We start from the raw sequence: 15,187 nt of genomic DNA on the forward strand, positions 1-15,187 counted from the left end.
CACGAGGCTGGTTCCAGGCAGTGATATCTGCTTCTTTGAGCGAGGGTGTCTTTCCCGCCACCTTGAAGGAAGCGGTGGTGAGACCCCTTCTCAAGAAGCCTGCCCTGGATCCAGCTATTTTGAATAAATATCGTCCAGTCTCCAATCTTTGCTTTTTAGCAAAGGTTGTTGAGAGTGTGGTGGCGCATCAGCTTCCTCTGTGTTGTGATTCAGGGTCAGCCTGTGGGTTCGGCAGTTGGGTCGGATGACTCAGATGAGGGGGAGGAGGGGGGTGTTGAAGAACTTGCTGATGATGGCTTTGAGGCTCCGCAGAGCCCCCAGCCAGGCCCCTCTCACCTGGTGGAGACCCAGCTGTGTGAGCCTGACAGCGTGGATGAAGATGACCCACAGCTGGCCCTGTTCAAGGACGCCCGACGCAGGAGGCAGTCAAGTAGGAGTAAACAGAGGAAGGCAATGGGGCTTCTCGGAAGGAGGGATAGAGAAGCCACGCCCTGAACTCTTTATAAAGGACTTGTGTGGGGAGGGCTGGTTGCTGAAAGCAACCGCTCAGATAGTGTTTCAAAGCTCCGGTATCTTGGTCATGTTTTGTTTGTTTTTGTAATAAATTTGGCAGACGTATTCCAGCCTCTTGCCGTCTGTAAAGGGGTTGCCTTTTCTGCAAGGCCGATAGCAGGCTGGTACAGAACAGTTTGCTTTCAGCCTCCCACCCCTTACTAATATTATGGAGCAGCTACGTGCTGAGAATGCTCAGCTCACCCAGCAACTCACTTTGCTGGCAGCTCAGGTGGCTCAACTGCAAGCTCAGGTTCATGCTGCACCCCCACCATCACCCCCACCCAGGAGAAAAGTCCCTCGGGAGAAGGGCGGTATAAAAATTTAATAAACTTTAAAACTTTAAACTTTAACTTTAAAATGCCAACTTGCAATGCCAGATAAATTTACAGGCACTCCAGAACTGTTTCCTACTTTCCTGGGACAATGCCAGCTCTTTATCAGCGTGAGAGCAGCTGATTTCCCCACTGACTGGGATAAGGTGGGGTTTGTTTTAAGCCTTCTTTCGGGTGATGCAGCTCGTTGGGGCACGCCTCTGCTGGCTCAACCTAGCCCATTGTTGGACAACTTTGTGGGGTTTTGTGATCATATGCGTCTGATGTATGAGGACCCTATTAAGACGCAGACTGCTACTCGACGTCTGAAAGCTCTGAGGCAGGGTCAACGCCCCCTACAGGGCTATATCAGTGATTTCCGGCTGCTTAGCCAGGATTCCGCCTGGAATGAGGCTGCGCTCATGGATGCCTTCCAGGATGGATTGTCGGAGGAGATGTTGGATGAGCTGGCCCGTGTGGATATTCCCTCAGACCTGAATGGGCTGATCCATCTCTGCCTGCGGATCGATGCTCGGTTGCAGCAGCGAAGGAGTCGCCGTGCCACCCCACAGACCCCTGCAGCCCCTGTTGTGCGTGAGCCCCCAGTTCAAAGGGAGGAGCCAATGGAGCTGGGTGCTGCCAGGTCTCGTCTATCGGTGACTGAAATGAACAGACGATGATCGGGGGGGTTGTGTTTTTACTGTGGGGACCCTGGACATTTGGCTGCTTTTTGCCCAAAGAAGCGACAGCGGGCATCAGTGACCGAGTCTGCCCCGAGAAAGTCCCCTACTTTTCTGTCGGGAAACGCCCCGAGCCCGATCTAGACGGTGTGATAGATCGGGCGTCCCACAACAACACTGAGCGACGTCTTTCCGATGCTGCCTGTGGACCTCCACGGCATCTGATATTGGAGGCACGTCTGATCCTTCCTGGCAAGCCAGAGGGGATTCCAGTCCATGCCTTAATTGACTCTGGGGCCACCACAAATTTTATGGACTCAGCATTTGTGGCCAAATGGGCTGTTCCCCAGTGCCCGGTGGATCCGCCCATGTTAGTGGAGACTATCGATGGTCGAGTGCTCCTGTCTGGGCCAATTACGGCCGCCACGCAACCATTATGCATGGCCATCAGTTCCCATGTGGAGGCCATCCAGTTCTATATCACCTCAGATCTGCATTTCCCCGTGGTCTTGGGACTGGCGTGGCTCCGGGCGCATGACCCACAGATCTATTGGTCACAGAACTTGGTCACCTTCCCAAGCTTGCAGTGCGTGGACCACTCCCGCCATATCTGTGCCGGCCAGGTGGAGGGTTCCCCAGGGGTTTCCTTGCCTCCCGAACTGTCTGACTTTGCTGATGTGTTCAGCGAGACAGAGGCGGATCAATTACCCCCGCACAGGCCCTATGACTGCCCCATTGATTTAGTCCCTGATGCGCCTCTCCCAGTGGGGCGTTTGTACTCCATGTCAGACCCCGAGTTGGCTGCATTGCGGGACTTTCTGGAGAAGAATTTGGCTCGCGGTTTCATCCGGCCCTCATCCTCGCCAGTGTCTGCACCCGTGCTCTTCGTCAAAAAGAAGTCGGGCGAATTGCGGCTTTGCTGCGATTATAGGAAACTCAACGCCATCACGGTGCGCAATCGTTACCCGCTGCCCCTCATCCCCGAACTCTTGGAACAATATCTGCGCTGCTACGTCAATCTGCAGCAAAACAATTGGGTGGACTATCTGGCCATAGCTGAGTTTGCATTTAACAATTCGCAGCACACCTCCACACAGATGACACCATTCTTGGCCAATGTGGGATATCACCCCCGGTTTTTCCCCCTTTCTCCCGTGGACTCACCGGAGCCGGCAGCGAATGACTTCATGGCAGAGTTACAGGCGATCCATCGATTGGTGCGACGTCAGTTAGAGAAGGCCAAGGCCGATTACAAAAGGTTTGCTGATCGGTCAAGATGGGATACGCCTCCACTATCGGTGGGAGATCGGGTCTGGTTGTCCACCAGGAACCTACCGTCAACACGGCCGGTGAGAAAGTTAGATCACCGATATTTAGGACCGTTCCCAGTCGAGGCTGTCATCAATCCGGTCGCCTATCGCTTAACTCTGCCACGTTCCCTGCGCGTGCACCCAGTCTTTCATCGGTCTCTGTTGGTCCCCGAGCAACCGGCCTGTCCACTCCGCCGAGCGGAACCTCCCCCATCAGGACCTCGTGATGGAGGCAGCACCCCCGAGTACGAGGTCGCCAGCATCAGGGATTCCCGTTGGCTGAAAGGTCGTTTCCAGTACCTGATTGAATGGAAAGGTTACGGACCAGAGGACTTCACCTGGGAAGACGCGACCGCCGTTCATGCCCCGGCGTTGGTGACCGCTTTTCATGAACAATTTCCATCTCGACCGCATCCAGATCAGCAGACCCGGGGGAAGGGCCCTGCGGTGCGGGATAGTGTTGTGATTCAGGGTCAGCCTGTGGGTTCGGCAGTTGGGTCGGATGACTCAGATGAGGGGGAGGAGGGGGGTGTTGAAGAACTTGCTGATGATGGCTTTGAGGCTCCGCAGAGCCCCCAGCCAGGCCCCTCTCACCTGGTGGAGACCCAGCTGTGTGAGCCTGACAGCGTGGATGAAGATGACCCACAGCTGGCCCTGTTCAAGGACGCCCGACGCAGGAGGCAGTCAAGTAGGAGTAAACAGAGGAAGGCAATGGGGCTTCTCGGAAGGAGGGATAGAGAAGCCACACCCTGAACTCTTTATAAAGGACTTGTGTGGGGAGGGCTGGTTGCTGAAAGCAACCGCTCAGATAGTGTTTCAAAGCTCCGGTATCTTGGTCATGTTTTGTTTGTATTTGTAATAAATTTGGCAGACGTATTCCAGCCTCTTGCCGTCTGTAAAGGGGTTGCCTTTTCTGCAAGGCCAGTAGCAGGCTGGTACAGAACACTCTGTTCCTGGAGGAAACTGATTATCTTGACCCATACCAATCGGGTTTCAGGCCCGGGTACAGCACGAAGACGGCATTGGTCGCGCTGATGAATGATCTCTGGCGGGCTCGGGACAGGGGTTGTTCCTCTGTCCTAGTCCTATTAGAACTCTCAGCGGCTTTTGATACCATCGACCATGGTATCCTGCTGCGACGTCTCAGGGGTTTGGGAGTGGGGGGCACTGTTTTGCAGTGGTTCTCCTCCCACCTCTTGGGCCGTTCGCAGTCGGTGTTGATGGGAGGGCAGAGGTCCGCCCCGAGGTCTCTCGTTTGTGGAGTTCCTCAGGGGTCGGTCCTCTCTCCCCTCCTGTTCAATATCTATATGAAGCCGCTGGGTGAGATCATTTGTGGTTTTGGGGTGGGGTATCATCAGTACGCCGATGATACCCAACTTTTTCTTTCCACCCCAAAGCAACTCAGTGATGCCCTCGACGTGATGTCCCGTTGCCTGGAAGCGGTTCAGGTTTGGATGGGGAGAAACAGGCTCAGACTCAATCCTGCCAAGACTGAGTGGCTGTGCGTACAGGCATCTCGAGTGAACCATTCTATTCCATCTTTAATGATGGGGGGTGAGGTGTTACCCCCCCGTCGATAGGGCTCACAATTTGGGTGTCCTCCTGGATTCGCAGCTCAGCCTTGAAGATCATATAGGAGCCGTGACCAGGGGGGCTTTTGCCAAGGTTCACCTGGTGCGCCAGTTGCGGCCCTATCTGGACCGAGATGCCTTGCGCACAGTCACTCATGCACTCGTGACCTCCCGGTTAGACTACTGCAATGCTCTCTACATGGGGCTGCCCTTGAGGACCATTCGGAGGCTTCAACTGGTGCAGAATGCAGCCGCACGAGTTGTGATGGGGGCCTCCCAATACTCCCATATAACACCTCTGCTCCATGAGCTGCATTGGCTTCCGGTTGCCCTCCGGGTGAGATTCAAGGTGCTGGTGATGACCTATAAAGCCCTAAATGGCTTGGGTCCGGGATATCTGAGGGAACACCTGCTGCCGGCATCAAGTTCCCTTTGTCCTGTGCGCTCCCACAGGGAGGGCCTTCTCAGGGTGCCGCCGGCAACGGATTGCCGGCGGGCAACACCCAGGCGGAGGGCCTTCTCTGTGGGCGCACCTGCCCTCTGGAACCAGTTACCCGTAGAGCTTAGGACTGCCCCCGATTTTCGTTCATTCCACCGGGACCTGAAGACCTGGCTCTTTGAGCTTTCCGGCCAGGACTGAGGATTTTTTAATTTTTTTAACTTATTGTAATTGGGGTTTTAATCAGAGATATAGGGGTTTTAGATTTTAATCAAGGAAAATTTAATCTATTTTAATTGCTATTAATTTTTGTATTGTAATGTTGTTTTAATTGCCTTGTGAACCGCCCTGGGTCCTACGGGAGAAGGGCGGTATATAGGTTTAATAAATATAATATAATATAATATTTGCTGTCATATCTCTGTCCAGTGGAGAGGCACTAAAGAGCAATCTCCACTGCTAGTTATGAATAGACAGGAACTTTGTAATTTGCATTAGGAAAACAATACAGAGAGTATAACAGAGAAATAATTTAAGCAATAATAAGCAGTGGGACTTAGTGGGATGCACCCAGCAGGGAAGCTTAATCATAGCTAATGCTCCCTGCCCATTACACTGAGCCATCTTGGAAAGTTACCTGTTCGTTTGTGTCTCTGCTTATATTCATAGTTTGTTATCTCTTTTTTCATCTCTGAGGTCCATTTTTTTGCCTCTTTATACTCTTGGGGGGAAAAAACCCTCTCTTCAAGAGGTATCCATTTCTGATTTTCTTACCAACTTCAAGCTCTCTATGAGCAGCCATTTTGCTTAATCCCTTTTAAACTTAGCATCTCCAAAGATCTTATTTCCTCTCTTTTTGACCTTGCTCTGTTAAATATGTGAAAGCATTCAATGCCTCACTTCTAAATATTATTGCAGCCAACAGTATTGCACATCATTTACTGGACTTACTCGCATTTAACATTAATCCTGGTAAGTTTCATCACCCAACTTAAGAAACTGAGGTTTGATTCTACCTTGTTGAGCTTGCCATGGAAAGCATGGACCATAGTTTCTTACTTCATGATATATGATATACTTGCAGTTAATAAAAAGAATCATTTCTGAAAACTTTTCTCAGCCACTTAGGAAAAGCCATGGTGAGAGAACACATCCAAGTCTTCCATATTTTATTTTAACTTATGCACATTGTGCTAAATCAGGGTTTGGCATTTTTTTTACACATCCAACCCAATGCCTTTTGAGAATAAAAATAAAAGAAATGGTTCAGAAGCTCCTGATTTACTTTCATGGTTCCCTATGACCTCTCTCTGTTTGGCTTTCCAGTATATCTGAAATAAGCCTCAAAGACCAAGAAAAAACTCTTACAACAGCACTAGCAGATATTCTGTGGACAGCAGGAGAAAGTCAGAGAGCAACTATCTGCTTTATCTCAGATGATACTTACATTACTGCAAATATAGAGTACGAAGTGGATCACTTTACTGAACAAGTAAGATATTTTAAAGATCTGGAAAGGAGAAATATTTTAGTTGAAATATTTCTGACACAATGTAAGAGACACTCAAAAGTGCACAAGCTAAATAAATACTTAGAATGAATGCCACCCATTCAAAGTCAGAATTTTAAGAATTTAAGTAGTCCTTGACTTATAACCATTCATTTGGCAACCATTCAAACTTACAATGGCACTTAAAAAGGTGACACACAATTGGCCACTTCACTTATGACTGTTGCAGCATGCCGGCATCAAGTTCCCTTTGTCCTGTGCGCTCCCACAGGGAGGGCCTTCTCAGGGTGCCGCCGGCAACGGATTGCCGGCGGGCAACACCCAGGCGGAGGGCCTTCTCTGTGGGCGCACCTGCCCTCTGGAACCAGTTACCCGTAGAGCTTAGGACTGCCCCCGATTTTCGTTCATTCCACCGGGACCTGAAGACCTGGCTCTTTGAGCTTTCCGGCCAGGACTGAGGATTTTTTAATTTTTTTAACTTATTGTAATTGGGGTTTTAATCAGAGATATAGGGGTTTTAGATTTTAATCAAGGAAAATTTAATCTATTTTAATTGCTATTAATTTTTGTATTGTAATGTTGTTTTAATTGCCTTGTGAACCGCCCTGGGTCCTACGGGAGAAGGGCGGTATATAGGTTTAATAAATATAATATAATATAATATTTGCTGTCATATCTCTGTCCAGTGGAGAGGCACTAAAGAGCAATCTCCACTGCTAGTTATGAATAGACAGGAACTTTGTAATTTGCATTAGGAAAACAATACAGAGAGTATAACAGAGAAATAATTTAAGCAATAATAAGCAGTGGGACTTAGTGGGATGCACCCAGCAGGGAAGCTTAATCATAGCTAATGCTCCCTGCCCATTACACTGAGCCATCTTGGAAAGTTACCTGTTCGTTTGTGTCTCTGCTTATATTCATAGTTTGTTATCTCTTTTTTCATCTCTGAGGTCCATTTTTTTGCCTCTTTATACTCTTGGGGGGAAAAAACCCTCTCTTCAAGAGGTATCCATTTCTGATTTTCTTACCAACTTCAAGCTCTCTATGAGCAGCCATTTTGCTTAATCCCTTTTAAACTTAGCATCTCCAAAGATCTTATTTCCTCTCTTTTTGACCTTGCTCTGTTAAATATGTGAAAGCATTCAATGCCTCACTTCTAAATATTATTGCAGCCAACAGTATTGCACATCATTTACTGGACTTACTCGCATTTAACATTAATCCTGGTAAGTTTCATCACCCAACTTAAGAAACTGAGGTTTGATTCTACCTTGTTGAGCTTGCCATGGAAAGCATGGACCATAGTTTCTTACTTCATGATATATGATATACTTGCAGTTAATAAAAAGAATCATTTCTGAAAACTTTTCTCAGCCACTTAGGAAAAGCCATGGTGAGAGAACACATCCAAGTCTTCCATATTTTATTTTAACTTATGCACATTGTGCTAAATCAGGGTTTGGCATTTTTTTTACACATCCAACCCAATGCCTTTTGAGAATAAAAATAAAAGAAATGGTTCAGAAGCTCCTGATTTACTTTCATGGTTCCCTATGACCTCTCTCTGTTTGGCTTTCCAGTATATCTGAAATAAGCCTCAAAGACCAAGAAAAAACTCTTACAACAGCACTAGCAGATATTCTGTGGACAGCAGGAGAAAGTCAGAGAGCAACTATCTGCTTTATCTCAGATGATACTTACATTACTGCAAATATAGAGTACGAAGTGGATCACTTTACTGAACAAGTAAGATATTTTAAAGATCTGGAAAGGAGAAATATTTTAGTTGAAATATTTCTGACACAATGTAAGAGACACTCAAAAGTGCACAAGCTAAATAAATACTTAGAATGAATGCCACCCATTCAAAGTCAGAATTTTAAGAATTTAAGTAGTCCTTGACTTATAACCATTCATTTGGCAACCATTCAAACTTACAATGGCACTTAAAAAGGTGACACACAATTGGCCACTTCACTTATGACTGTTGCAGCATGCCCACAGTCACAATCAAAATTTGGGCACTTGACAACCGGCATGTATTTACGATGGTTGTAGCATCATACACACACACACTCTCTTAAGGACTACCTATAATATTCACAGGCTATTTGGGGAAGACTGCTGTATATGATAGAATAGGAAACCATATGTGGATGCAGAAATTCAAATAACCCATTAGATGCTTGGAAAGAGTTAACTTCTATATATTACTTTGCTGCTCTTTAGGCAACATCCACATTTTTCTAACCCAGTTCTGGCAGATTTTACTAAGGTGAACTGTAGGAGACACATTATTCAAATCAGAATAAACAGTGCTTGTCTGTGATAATGCTGAATGAGGTAATTACTATTTCTCACAATGTTTTTCAGTATTTTGTTCTTACTGGAATCCAACCACTTTATGGGCACACTGTAGATCTTAATATTTCTTTGCAGATTCACCTGTTTGACTTTGTTGAGAAAGAAACAATGCAGCACTTTATCTTGGATCACATACACTGCGTAAGTAGAGGCTGTGCAATTGATTTACAAAACTAATCTGTTTCAGTCATTTCTTTTTACTGTACACTGAAAGAGAACTACAGTTCTGTGTATTTTTCTCTTAAACAGTTACCACCTGTTTATTAGGGATTATTGTTAAATCATCATACACAGGATTGCTGTCCTGTTTATATCCAGAAGTGTTAACTAATTCAATTTTATTCTTACCCAGCTGCTAAAATTTTTATATATTTTGAATAATCATGTTTGTTTTTATATGGAGAAGCTTTTTTCATCTTGGCTTCCAAAATCTGACTATTTCTTCAGCTCTTGGATTAGAGTGGGCAGTGAGTCCTGTCTACTTGATTGTTGTTCTTCTAGCATTTGGACTCTTTTAATGCATTGTAAAATTATTATTTTTGTGTACAACCCAGAGTATTGTAGAATTGGGCAGCCTTGTAAATTTTTAAATAAATAAATAAACCCATGCTGGTGAAGAATTTTGAAAGCTGTAATCCCAGTATATCTGGAAAATATCAGGTTAGGGAATACTGATTTTGGATAATATTGTAATTAAAAACAAGAAACAACACCTAATTACAATTGTCAGAGAAGTTGGGCAATGTTAAATAATTCTTGTTTTCTTTCATCTCTTTGAATCAGCTGAACTCTGAGGGAAGTCATGGGGTGATCTTATTTCTATATAGTTTACTTTTCTCCAGGACATTTGAAAGGTAGAATGCTTTTTTCCCCTTTTTTAAATACTTAGATTTAAGTTAAGCAATTATTTACCAATCAATGTGTATACTTTAAGATTTTGAAAACGTTGTTTACATTCATCAGTAAAGAAAGTTTTAGAAGAAAATTTGATCCATATATTATCAAATGTAAGAAGAAATTACGTGGGATGATGCAACTGTAATTGGCTGCTGGCAAAGTGTTCATTTTTTTGGTCAAAAAGATTACTGTGGTGCCATGAGTTAAAGTCCAGTTGCTCAGAAGACAATTAGCAATATTATTTTAGTTAGGCTTATTGAAGAAAGCCCTACACACTTCCCCAAATGTCTTTCATGGAATAGCTGGTCTCCTTCTTACTCTCTGAAGCCTCTCAAAATGGTTCTTGCTACACTACCCTACTTTTGTTTTTTGTTAGGCAGGTAAGCACATTTCTTTAAAAATGCTGAAATGCTTATTTTCTAAAGTTGCCTGTTAGGCTTAGAGACATGTTCTGGTAAACAAAAAAATGAACTGGAGGTTGCCACTTTACATTTCAGCATTTCTCTTTTTTAAAAAAACAACAAAAAAAACAACACCATAAGGGTAGCAGTGAGGTATCTGCAGGCACATTAGTGCTCAGGATTGCCTGCCTAGAGTTGTACAATGCTTCAAATTCAATAGAAGAGAATATTTGTGGCTCAGTGCTGAACTGTGGAGTCCTTGGTGCTCTCTGTACTTGGTTGTTTTCTTGCAGATGTTTCATTACCTGGTCAGGTACCCATTACCAGTTGGGTAATGAAATGTCTGCAAGCAAACAACCAAGATAGAGAGCATCAAAGACTCTACTTCAGCTCCACAGAGAAGCTTTTCAATACATATGGATACAAACATAGCCTTTGTTTGCTAACAGTCCCATTTTTTTCCCTTGGGAAAAAGAACCTTTGGTGTATGGAATCGCAGAATGTTTTCCTACTGGTTGCAATGTCATAATAAAATGTACAGAATTATAACCACATGCTATGCAAATTGCAAAGCCAAAACCAAAGTAGCAAAGAAGAAGAGAATTAAGAGATGTAGGTAATGCTATGGAAAGGCTCTTCAAAAAAATAATAATAATAAACCCTTCAATTAAATGACCCTTAATTTTCCAATTCATGTTTGTTATATCTTTACTTATTATTTCCATACCCTGCCTCTCACCATGGAGTTCAAAGGGAGGTTTATTTGATTCACTTCCTTTCCTTTTTATCAACACCATAACTCTGCTTCATAAATTCTACTTGAGTGTTTATATAAAGAGAAAGGCTAGGCATGATCTCCATAATTTTAAAAAATGAAATATGCTGTGAGATAACAGATGATCTGTTCACACACAATAACCTTCATGACTGGATCTGATCGCCCAGCTAGGCCTGATGCTTTAGTTAATATTATACTGATTATTACACCCTCCAATAATGTTAAACATTGTTCATTCTCATCCTATAGGTTTTTCTATAGGATAGCTGAAATGGGATTTTGTGTAGATGGCAAATTATAAATGAAGTTAAGTTAACAAAGTGAAGTTAATTAAGAGTTAAACTATAAGTGAAACCAATTCTATAGCATTTTCTTTGTGTTTGGCTGAACAGGCTTCAGAGAGATCTAGACTTCACCACAACTCACCTGTTACAATGTAGACATGGAGACATTAGCTGCAGACAAGTAAGTCTCCAAATGTAAAATTGATAGTCTTTGACTACTTTTCATAAATACATAAAAATGAAAAAAATAATATGCTGCTATACTTTAAAGTGTCCAGCTACTGTGCAGTGTTGGGTTTCAGGGTTTAGAGATTGTAGTCAAGGCAATAGATTTCTTGACGTTTTGCCAGCAGCTGCAGCTGGCATCTTCAGAGGCAAGGGGGTTTGTCTAGCAGATCACAAGCAACTGAGCAGCAATTTTACTGGGCTCTTGTCTTTATAGTCAGGTATCCTGATTCTTGATACTAGCTGGAAGGGTGATATTGGTCCTTTCTCCCTTTAGGCAATTCTGAATCTCATTTTAACTGGCAGAGCAAATCCACATGTGTTCAATGGATGCCAAAAGCTTGACACTGAAGGCAGCATGCAAAAAGTACTGCATGGAGTCCACTCCCGCAGCAATGTTGGCTACTTACGATGGAGTAAGGAAGAAGCAGAACAGTACAGATCCCTAAAGGTGTGGAAAAGTATTTAAAGGTGTTTTGCTCCCTTGATCAGCCAGTCCAGTCCCCATAAGAGAGTCTCAAAATAGCTTTGAAACATCTTGAGCGAACAAGAGTGAGAACAATGAGAAACAACACTCAGCATACAGAAGAATATAAAAAAGGATCTTGCTGGGTGAAATAAACTGTTGATCTAGCTTAGCATTTTGTTCTAACAGGGGCCAAGCAGGTGTTAACATGAAGCTCATAAGCAGATGTAAGTCCTATAACCCCCTTCTCCCAGTAACTAATAGTAATGCTGGACATTATATGTGCAAGCAAGATTTTCAGCCTCCGAGCAGAGACACTTGCATGCAGCCTCCCATGGTCTTTCCACCCCTCTGAGGCACCCTGAACTCCTTACTCCACCGCATTCCCTCTTTGCTCATAGACTGAAAATCCTGATTACATTTCCACTCCCTCTCATCTCTGGAGGCTGGCTGAAAGAGCTCCCTGACAAAGGCCAAGCCAGCAGAGGGGTGAAATCCTTCAACAGAAGGTTCTTTTGCTCTGGGGGCTGGCTGAAAGTGCTCCCTGCCAATATCAAAGCAGACCCAAAGCCAAAACCCTTCAGCAGGGAGCTTTCTGAGTCAGACCTCAGAGACGAGAGGGATTCCTCTGGGCAGCCGGCAGCAATTTGCAACTTTCCCTGTTGACATTCTGGGAAAGCTGGCAGAGAAAATTGCAAATGGCAATCACATGATCATAGGACACTTGGCAACCAGTTGTAAGTGCAAACAGGATACTAAACACCTAAACTGTGATTGTATGACTGTGAGTGGAGGGCACATCCTCTCTTTATCTGTAGAGGTTCCAAGAAACCAGTCTGCTCACCAATTCATTGGTCTTTGCTGCAGTCATCAGCTCCACTTTAGGAGAGCTGTCTTAAAGTGGAGTTATATTTTATATTTCATGTATTTGTAATAATCTCTGTTTAGTATTTGTTAGGTTGTTGGTGTTGCCACAACTCATGGAAGATAATTTTATAATTCATGTGTTTTTCTCTTTCATCATTCAGCTTCACTGGATAATTCAGGCTACTTCTTGGACTGTCTTAACATTCACAGTCCACTTGAGATCATTTTAGAAGAATTAAATATCCTAGGAAATGATAGCTTGCTGTCCCAGACATGGCTAATTAGACATCCTCAGAAGAATCCAGAATTGTTCCCAGAGTGGTTGAAATAAAGAACTACAAGGAATTATCACCACTTCTCACAGACAGTGAAACTCATTTTACTTTTATGCCAGATTAGCCTTTTTAGAATGAAGTGTTAAATTTTAAATTTACAAATATGTGACTCTAAAAAAACGTGCAAATGCATTTTATTTCATTTGATGCATAACTATAACTTTTATACTACAGGTTGGAAGCATGTTGAAGACACCAAAATTGCCAATATGGCTGTGCAACATAAATGAAACATACAGTATTCTCTTCAGCTTAAACAGGTTGTTATTGTCTGATTGGAAAATGGAACATCTCTTTGATTTATATTTCTATAAAGGCAAGACCTCCCCAAAGAAAACTGTCCATTTAACAATAGGTAGGCATTTATATTTGTTGGAGAAGTATTAAAGGAAGATGCTTATTTATTTTTCTCTTTCCCACAAGTAATGCTTAAATCCGTTTTCCTGTCTTTTCTGATCATTGTAAATTAAATTTTAAAAGAGATATTGGTTTAAATGCCCCTTCTAATTTTTAACTGTAAACTGATGAATCCCAGATTTAAAAGTATTCCTAAAAACTATTAGAAAATCACCCAAACTATAAACAAATTAAAATAAACAATCTAGCACCTCCCTCCCTCTTAAAAGATCCAGCTCTGACTGAGAACGGGCTTGAAAGAAATACAGTTTCCGGGGGAAACTCCAAAAGCATTGCCAGTAAAGGTAAGGCAAATACTCCAATTGTTTCAAGCCATATAGTCTGTAGGTAAAGGTAAAGGTTCCCCCGCACATGCGTGCTAGTCGTTTCCGACTCTAGGGGCCGGTGCTCATCTCCGTTTCAAAGCCGAGGAGCCAGCGCTTGTCCGCGGACATCTCCGTGGTCATGTGGCCGGCATGACTAGACGCCAAAGGTGCACGAAATGCTGTTACCTTCCCAGCGTAGTGGTCCCTATTCTTCTACTTGCATTTTTACGTGCTTTCGAACTGCTAGGTTGGCAGAAGCTGGGACGAGTAACAGGCGCTCACTCTGTTACGCGGCACTCGGGATTTGACCCGCAAAACTGCCGACTTTCTGATCGACAAGCTCAGCGTCCTAACCCACTGAGCCACCACGTCCCTTAGAATATAATCAGTATATAAGAGCAAAACGAATTCTTTACCTAAAGATCATATATATCATAAAACTGTTCTCTATTGTATACAATAAGTGATGTGCTAAAGCAGGGATCTCCAACCTTGGCAACTTTACGACTTGTGGATTTCAACTTCCAGAATTCCCAAGGTTGGAGACCCCTGTGCTAAAGTGTTGTAATAAAAAAAGTACAGGTTTGAATATCATAGCATGGAGTGCTGAAAGCATAGTAAATCAAATCAATAGTAGAATGAGAAGGTAGTAGGCAAGTGGTGCCTTTTTTAATGGAATGGGACAATTTGCTGCAGCCAACTCTCTGTGGCCAATTCACCACAGGACAATTCACCCCAGACAATTCAACAATTCACCTTAATTATTTTAAATAACACACACACACATGAGAGAGAGAGAGAGAGAGAGAGACAGACACACACACACAGACACCAACACACAGACACAGACACACACATATGTATATGTATATGTATATGTATATGTATATGTATATGTATATGTATATGTATATGTATATGTATATGTATATGTATATGTATATGTATATGTATATGTATATATATCACTCATATTTCATTTTCTCCCTCCTTTGGCATCCTTTTTTAATGATTCTATTCCACCATTTCTTCAATATTCGTGTAACTCTAGTTCCGTGGCCAATTGTCCCATAGTGAGTTGACCATGGCAAGTTGTCCCATGGTGACTTGGCCAAGGCGACTTGATCTTGGTGGGTTCACTATGGCAAGTTGGCCGTGGGGAGTTGTTCTAGATCCCTTTTTAAGTATTTGGGAGGTCTCCATTCAGTGGATAAATAGACAGATGCATAGATGAATGATTGGATGGAGACAGAGAGAGCGAGAACACTGAAATCAATAGCCTAGTAAATGGAAATGTGTGAAGAAATTCAAACAATTTAATGACATAGAATGATAAATGCACAAATGCATTTTCATATTTCAAAATATTCTGTGATTAATAGAGTTAGAAGAGGTCATTTAGGATATTGAATCCAACTCTCTGCTCAGTGCAATAATCCAAAATAAAGCATCCTTCACCTATCTAGCCT

General features: G+C 43.4%; 1 protein-coding gene across 1 annotated transcript in view; it reads left to right on the forward strand.

The window, feature by feature from the left end:
* MINDY4B (MINDY family member 4B) overlaps positions 1-15,187 on the forward strand; it is a gene marked incomplete at both ends in the record, with an annotated part of 30,170 nt that overhangs the window by 14,520 nt on the left and 463 nt on the right. Inside the window, 6 exons of the mRNA XM_081329936.1 lie at positions 6,193-6,358; positions 8,819-8,884; positions 9,527-9,597; positions 11,212-11,284; positions 11,606-11,779; positions 13,171-13,351. Of these exons, the coding sequence (XP_081186062.1) occupies positions 6,193-6,358; positions 8,819-8,884; positions 9,527-9,597; positions 11,212-11,284; positions 11,606-11,779; positions 13,171-13,351 (731 nt within the window). The remainder of the gene's footprint in view (positions 1-6,192; positions 6,359-8,818; positions 8,885-9,526; positions 9,598-11,211; positions 11,285-11,605; positions 11,780-13,170; positions 13,352-15,187) is intronic.

This window comes from Vipera berus (genome assembly GCF_964194415.1).
Source record: "Vipera berus genome assembly, chromosome: 5".
Taxonomy (NCBI): Eukaryota; Metazoa; Chordata; class Lepidosauria; order Squamata; family Viperidae; genus Vipera; species Vipera berus.